The sequence below is a fragment of the Monomorium pharaonis genome, chromosome 1 (assembly GCF_013373865.1).
Source record: "Monomorium pharaonis isolate MP-MQ-018 chromosome 1, ASM1337386v2, whole genome shotgun sequence".
Taxonomy (NCBI): Eukaryota; Metazoa; Arthropoda; class Insecta; order Hymenoptera; family Formicidae; genus Monomorium; species Monomorium pharaonis.
The window spans coordinates 17,265,657-17,274,046 of NC_050467.1; the positions used below are offsets into that span (position 1 = coordinate 17,265,657).

General features: G+C 32.7%; 1 protein-coding gene and 1 long non-coding RNA gene across 2 annotated transcripts; one reads left to right on the forward strand and one right to left on the reverse strand.

Moving 5' to 3' along the window:
- Nucleotides 1–104: 104 nt before the first annotated feature.
- On the reverse strand, nt 105–2,638 carry LOC105834801 (pre-mRNA-splicing factor Slu7). Its single transcript, XM_012677562.3, has one exon. The coding sequence runs from the start codon at nt 2,247–2,249 to the stop codon at nt 519–521; it is 1,731 nt and encodes a 576-aa protein (XP_012533016.1). The 5' UTR covers nt 2,250–2,638; the 3' UTR covers nt 105–518.
- Nucleotides 2,639–3,051: 413 nt separating this feature from the next.
- LOC114254839 lies at nt 3,052–7,525 on the forward strand. Its single transcript, XR_003626140.2, has 2 exons — nt 3,052–3,675; nt 4,038–7,525. It is a non-coding gene; the product is annotated as an uncharacterized LOC114254839 (long non-coding RNA).
- The last annotated feature ends 865 nt before the right edge of the window (nt 7,526–8,390 follow it).

Sequence of the window (8,390 nt, forward strand, 5' to 3'; positions counted from 1 at the left end):
AAAATTAAAAATTAATTTATTTAAAATTAATATTTCAATTATTTAAATTATAATTTTTATCTAATTACTTTTTAATTCTGATAATTCACTTTTTAAGCAGTAAGTATTAGTATTGTAATACATTTATTACATAATCACATAATTAAAATTACAAGTGTACTATTTACTCTAGGACTTACTTTAGAAAGATTACACATGAAAAAATTAAATCAGAGACAACAAATTGTACAATTAATTAGAAATTTTTCTACAATTCTACCAGAAGAACTAATATATAATAAATATAATTTAAGTGCTAAATATATTTAAAGTGCTATATCTGTAAACTTCTCACAGAATATTTAATATGAATATTGCAAACTTTACATATACACATATATACAACATCAGTTTACACCAATGTAGCTTTATTTTAAACTCGATTTAATTTACTTTCTATCTTTTCGTAATTCTAAGATAAAAAGTGAGTTAAATCAAGAAAACAGATCTTAGTTTCATATCGTTAAAATAACATTATTTTAAAAAAAATGGGCCATTGGATCCTCGTCACGTTTGCGTTTCATTTGATACGCCTCTATCTCTTCCGCTGTCAACTCCTTCGCTTCATACATGCTATTGTACGGACGTTTCCTCTCATCCATGCTCAATATCCTATTCGCCTGCCTCGCACTCTCCTCCTCCTTTCTCAGTGCTACTTTCATTTTATCCTCATCTTGATCCGCATTATTTCGTTTCTTATTCTTGCGATTTTCCTTCCGCTTCTGTTTCTTCAATTTCCGTTTAGCTGCCTTACTTTGCTTTTCCGTTTTACTTTTCATGTCTTCATCCTCGGACGAAGACTCACTGCTGGAGGAAGGATTCTTGTCCTCCACCATACTCGACTTATCATCTGTCTCTTCTGGTTCGGATATGATTTTATCTGGTGCACTGTTGCTCACCGCCTCCACCGCTCTCTTTCCCGACTCGCCGGTGCAATACGAATTTTTGATGAAAGAGTAACAGCACTTGTAGCCCCATTTGCCATCCTGCCAGTAGGAGCCCCAGATCGATGTGTGATTGTTCGGATAAACGTCCTCCTCATACTTGGACCGTATCACCTGCCTGTCCTGTCCCTTAATTATCTTACCATACCTCGAGTATTCGACGTAGTGCTCGGTCTGCGCTAACAGCAGGGCCTTGGGTGGCGCCTTAAGGTGCTCGTCGCCCCCATAACGCTCGATCACGCTGTCGCGCGCCTTGTCCTTTAATTCGTCACGTTTTTTGTCGTACTCTTGCTTCAGTAACTCCAGTTTTGTGGGCTCGGCCAACAGGTGCACGTCGACTCCCTTCTCGTGCGCATCCCAGGCGAACAACTGCGCGTTGGCATGCTGCTGCGTGTCCCCCGAAAACCGCATGAAGTTCTCACCCTTGTAATCCACCTCGCGATCCGTACCGACGTAGGGATTGTCTCGCATGGATCTCGTCTTCGGATCGTAGTACGCCGAGTTTGGATCCAAATTGCGCAGGTACTTGGCAGTATCCTCGCGGATCCGCAGATTTCGTACAGTGATACGCTGCTTGGAATCGACCTTCGTGCCAGGCATGTCGACCTCGTCTACGTACTTGTCCTCGTCCTTGTCAGAGTCCTGCTCCCCATCGTTCTCGCCCTCTGCATCGAGTTTGTCAGCACGCATCTGCCGCTTGGCCTCCTCGATCTTCTGGTACTCCTCGACGATCGCGCGGTGCTCAGAAGGATCGTAACCGGCCCATCTGTCCCTCTTGCCGTCGTAATCCATCGACAGTTCTGGCTGGGTGAATTCATCTGGCGCAATCTTCGAATTGGTGTATTTGGCACCGACCTTGCGCGGCCTCTCCATGCAGTCCTTCCGCTTGTGCGTCATCGCACCGCAATTCTCACAGGAGCCCTTGCGATACTTGGTGATCACCCGCGAGGAGTCCACCCCGCGATTGTACCACACGTCTATCGAGCTGTATTCCTTCTGCTTCTCTGGCTGCGGCCGCTGGTGCTTCAGGGTAGGACCCTGGGCGCCAAAGTACCACGGTGTCGCGCTGATGTACTGCGGGATGTGTGGATTTATGTCCTTACCCTCTTCGTCGACGGCCGCGGGCGCAGTGCCGGCCTTCCGCGCCTCCTCGAGCTCCTTCGCCTTACGCCAGTCCTCTCGACTTTTCTTCCGTGGCTCATCGTCGAACGAGCTCTTGTTCTTCAGGATGCTCGAAACGGTCACATTCGCCGACGAATGGGCCATTTTGCCTGCTCACCTTTCGGAGAAAAACACGTATGACGTTTCAGCAACGCGTCTATTTACATCTGAACAAGTGGTGTTTTCCTCTTCTTTCAGTTATTGGTACTCGTTCTTCCAAAGGATTATTAGGGCAATCTGACCATTACTCCATTAATACAGTAAGAAGAATAGTATCGATGCTGTACGAGGTGTCAAAATTCAAGATGAAACGATGAGACGTGCGAATTGTGCGATAAATGATAAACGTAGAACGAAAAATTGCTAGTGTGTCGAACACTATCAAAGGCAACTTTGTGAGGTTATGATACTTCTGACGATAGCAAGTGTAATCGAGTGCACTTCGATCACGCCATTAGTTCGTCCTTTTCTACTGCACTTCCTGCACTGTGTATCTTTCTTCTTTTTCCCTCTATCAAAAAAAGAAAAAGAAGAAAGATAAACGGTACAAGAGGTCTGTTCTTTTTAAATTCTTGCAATTCATCTTTTCTCGTTGAAGAAAAAAAGAAAAAAGATGAATTGTGCAAGAAGCTCAAATAAAAAAGAACAGCTAAAAAGATTAACTTAAGATAGATCCAAATGATACGATTTATAATATAATGCACATTTTGGTGGTAATTTTTCTCAGTTTCTTCATAATTTATCAAAATTTCTACATTTTGTAATATTTTTTAGATTTTTCTGATTTTTTTGTACAAATTGAAACACTTTAGAAAATAACTCGAAAAAAAATTTAAATATTTTTTATCGGTTTCACCATTAGCTTGATCAGTCAATAAAATTTTAGAATAGTCAACTGTAAAATTAAAAATTAATCGTCATATTCTTTTCCTTTCCTTTCCATTTTTTCCAAATTTATTTAAATTAGGTATAGAATCGCACCATACAGCGATACAGCACGTAGCAATGAAAACAAATCCTCCATTGGGACTTGCTGATTAGTCACTGTCACGCATGCGGTATGTTGCCGTGTGGTTAACCTTTCACCATCATTTCGATCTATTTACAAAGCGCTAAGATAATTTGACATAATTGTCACTAGTGTTTATCAGCGGTGAGCACATGATTTGACACGCAATTATTTAAGGACAAGTTTATTTGATGTCAAAGAAGATATTATATTAAATTATAATCACGTGACGCACAAATAACACTTACAGAACAATCAATTTTGCAATTGATATTAACATTCTTGCACTTTTGTCGTCTACGAGAAAAAAATGTGGTTCTGTTATTTACTCGTCGTTTTCGGCATTCTCGATCTCGCGATGGCTTCCGATCATGGCTTCGATTTCGGCGATACTCTAGCCCTGATCTTGGGATTAACCATCGCGATTGTCGGATTCTTCGCCTGCATGGGAGCTTATGCGAGAAGGCGGGGTCACTTTGAATCCTTGTGAAGCTTTGCAATCTTTTTAAAATATATCCAATAGTAAGTACTTACAATGTTGATATTTAAATTTCTATCTCATCGAACACAGATCATATATTATCTGAAATTTTCAAGTTTTTTTTTCTCAAAGGTTCTTTAAAATTTAATTGCAACTATATATTTAAAATATCTTCTTGTTAAGAAAATCGCTACTAAATTCTTAATTTTTATTTAATAATGCTTTGTCAATTGCTTTTTTGTTTGGCTTATTTTATGTTTGTTATTGATGTTAGTAGTAATTTATTATAATTTATTTAATACACATAATTCTTTCATTAATTTTTATCTATATAAAATACAATACTTATAACAGTTAAGAATATTTTGATTATATTGCTAATACTGTTTTATTATAATTACAGTATAACGATAAAATCTGATCTATCAAGAAAGATGACTGATAGGCTGAAAGAAATAATTTGAGGTTTTTTATGTATAACATTTGTTTTCTATGAAAAACATTTATAAAAGAACAATATTCACACAATACATTATAATGTACTAAGTTTGTATATGATAGCTAACATGTATATATATATATATATATATATATATATATATATTTGTTACATAATAAAAAATACGATAATAAATTTTTTATTATTATTCTAATATTAGTTAAATGAGATTACAGTAGAAGACAATTCATTTATATTGTATGTTTATTTATTTCTCTTCCTTAAGATTTATTGTAATAATTTTTACATTTAACGCCTTCTGATGAAAGGTCAATAGTTTTTACCTGTTTTACAATATTGTATGAGGGGTACAGAGATATATTATTAAAATTCTTTAATGACATTTAATAATTAAAATTTATATCTTCAAATTTCTTTAAAAATAACAAATTTACCAAAAATATTAATACTCAATACAATTAAATTTTTTTCAATTATTTTAATGTATGTTAAATTATGATTATCCCCTATAATTTGTTTCTTTGTGTTTGTGGTATCACTTAACTATCATATTCTCTGAAATCTGATCTTTTGCAATACATTTCTGCAAGTAAACACTCCCAATACAATTGAATTTTTTTCAATTATTTTAATGTGTTGAATTATAATTATCGTCTATAATTTGTCTCTTTGTGTGTTGTGATATCACTTAACCATCATACTCTGTTTTAAATCTGACTTTTTGTTTTTTGCAATACAATTCTGCAACATTCTTCTTAATTTTATACATATATGTATAATAAAATATGCATTAGTCCCAGCAAGAAGAATAATTAATGCAATGCAGAAAGGAACCACATTGATGGCTGAAAGGAGATCCAATAGACATTTGATCTTCATAGAAAAATCAAGTCCTGGACTTAGGAATGAATCACATCGGCTGTTGAAGAAAATCCTAGTGAACAAGATATTTGAATAAGTACTTAAAACAAAAAAGCTCAAGCAAAATGCGAGAAGAAATCCTGATAATTTGATATTTTTGCAAATAAAGATGACTCACAAAATTTGGTCAAAGGTTGAATAAATTTTTATAAATAAAATTGTTAGGTAAATACTTGCTATCTATCCATTAGATGTCAACAGGAATAGTAATAAGCGGTCATTTCTCATATCAAATTACACGACTAAAATTTTCTAGACATTATATGTAACATCGATATTCAAAAAGGGAAAAGATGCATAACTTTGAATGAGTGCCAAAGAAATTTCAATGTAATTTAAAGATACGATTTTTATATCCTAATGTCTACTAAATTCATACTTTATTTAATGATGACTATTACGGGCACCTATATATTTCGCATATAAAGAAATAATATAATCTCAAGTCCATGTAACATACAAGTGTAACATTTAAAACGTGACAAACCATTTCTAAAGTTAATAGTAAAAAAGTGTTCCAGTTAAAAGTTGTATAATCAAAACGGGAATAAGTAATGATGAAATAAATGATAGGTAATAAAATTGGCCGAGTCCCGAAAGAATAAAAACGAACGTTCCCAAATAAATAAAAACGATATGTTCTTTTGTAGTTTTTGAGTTGTCCAATCTGATTTTTATCTTCAAAAAAATTAGTTGGAAAAGTATGTATTAAAATCAGAGTATATAAAATTATTAAATATACAAGATGTCAAACATAGGCAATATTCCTTAAGATAGATAGAACATTAAACTGAGTTGAAAGTCCATTTTACAATCTTTGCAATAATTAACAAATTTTATGTGTTTTATATATAGTTTGTGTGTGTGTGTGTGTGTGTGTGTGTATGTGTAATATATATAATATTAATTTATAAAGATAGTCAAATTTGATTGGCCTATCGCCAAATGAAAATGCGCAGTGGGATATGATCACTTAGCAGTCATCGTTGTTAGGCACAGAAAATGTTTGGAGGTGTATTTTATGCAAACGACATAACCGCATAAATTACGCCTTACTTCTGCGTATATATCTCACAGATAACAACTAAGTAGACACCCTGTATAAGAAACCAATTATAAAAACAAATTATGAGAATTATGTAAATTAATTTTAGACTTTTTATAATAGCTTATATGAGAAGCTGTCATGTAAAAGTATAAAATTATAGTAAAATGAACATAAATAAGTATTGAGTAAAAATTAATATGTGAACATGAATTAATGGAGGAGGCCTTATTCAGTCAAAGCAGATTTTGGTGATTAAAAACATTTTTTACGTACATCTTACAATTTTTAGTTATAATAAAATACTACAATAGAATAGAATACAAAATACTCTGCGGAAAATGTTCTGAAAGATGTAAACAGCAATACTCTGAAGTATAGTCAAAATTTGAAACAGTTTCCATCGATAATGCCTTTGTCTTTAAATATTAATGATCACTCTTTTTTTTTTTTTTTTTTTCCCCAAATAGACCATTACAGAATTATTAGCAAATGAAAGCATTATCATGTTTTACTAGCAAGCATAGGCATATCCAAGATTTGTTTCAGGGAGGGAGAAAGATTATCAATTCTATATGAAGTAATTTTTTGTGATTCTTCTTTAGTCCATAATCTTTTATCAGAAGCAATAATCTCTCAGTGTACTCTTATGGTGTGCGCACTTTTACAATTATACAGATATATGAAATTTACGGTATTTTTTAATTTCGAATGGCTTAATTAGGGGCGTTTATGATAAAATACTCTCGGTTGTTTGTTCTTGCTCTCGGGAAAAATAGCAATCGAATAAAAACCAGAGCCATAACCAGAATCACAATTTTTTGTACGAGATTATCTTTTTTTTTTTAAGATATTTTTGATTTAAAATATCTCCTAGTTTCCGATTTTGAATGAGAAAAGTATTAGGTAAGAGATATAGTGTTATTTGTCATGTAAGCAAAATCTTGTCGCTTTCATTTGATTGCATAGCGCATATCCATTCTATTTTTCAAAGCAAAAACCTTGTAAAAATTTTCTTTATAATCGGATACCAAAGCTCTAATGGAAATTCCTTATGTGGGAATTATTTACATGATCGTAATGGGAGGAAAAATATGTAATAAAAAAATTAACAATTATAAAGTCAAAAGTGGTATTTTATTTAAAATGAAAAAATAAATTAAAAATCCGGAGAGGTTTGGACTCCCAATCCCTCCCTGGATACGCCGATGCTAACAGAAAAACGAATTTCTACATTCAGCAGAAAACGTAATTTTACAAGTGTGTAAAATTATTTTATACGATTGATTTATACATTTAGATCTGACAGGAACTAAGAACAAAAACCAATCATATTGAAGAATCTTACAACAGTTGCAAAGTTTTTTTTCTGTTGAATGCAACCAATGCATTCGTAAAGCTCAACAATAACAAGTTTACAGTACCAGATGTTTAATTAGCTAGCATATGTTAATTTTTATATTTTTCCAACAGACTGAGATTCTTTAAAATCAGATCAGATTCAATAAAACTACAAAAATATATATATTGTTTTATTTGTCACTTCGGGAGTTAAAATCGAACTATTTTATTCAAATCGGCCTTTCAAAAAGTTTTTTTAATGTCATCGCAATTTTTTAGATAAAATTGATTTTTTTTTTTTAATAATATGATTTCTCTAATTATTCTGCATATAAGTATATTAAGGTATAATTTTCGAAAAATCAATGAGATTATAAGATATTTTATACTTTATTATGACATATTTCATAAAATATAAAATATCTTTAAAAACCTATTAATTTTTTTACAATTGTATCTTAATATTTTTATGTACAGAATAACGATAATTAGTATAAAGAAAACACATGGTTGCTCGAAATGTAATTTCAGGGAGATAATTTGTAACACCTTCAAAATTCCCTACATAATATATATAATAAGCTATTGCAATTCTTATGGGAATATTTCAACAGATTTTAATGTAATATCGTAACATAAAAGCACCAAAAAAAGCCTTATACTTACAAGGATTTCTACAAAAGTCACCAAATTCAGGGTAGTCGTAAGAATCGTGTATCAAAACGAATAATTTAAAACACTTCCCTCTTAATGACAGTTGCAACAATACTGACAACCAATCATGCAATTGTGATATTAAATTTCGATATTAAGGGCCGGTTGTTCCAACTCCTTAGTAAATTTACCTATCAGGTAAGCATGTGTCTATCTTCATTTCTTACCTTAAATAAATAAAGACGAATATATATTTATCTGATAGGTAAGTTTACCAAGAAGTTGGAACAACCGACCCTAAGCAATATTAATGCAAACAAAAAATTCAGAAACAA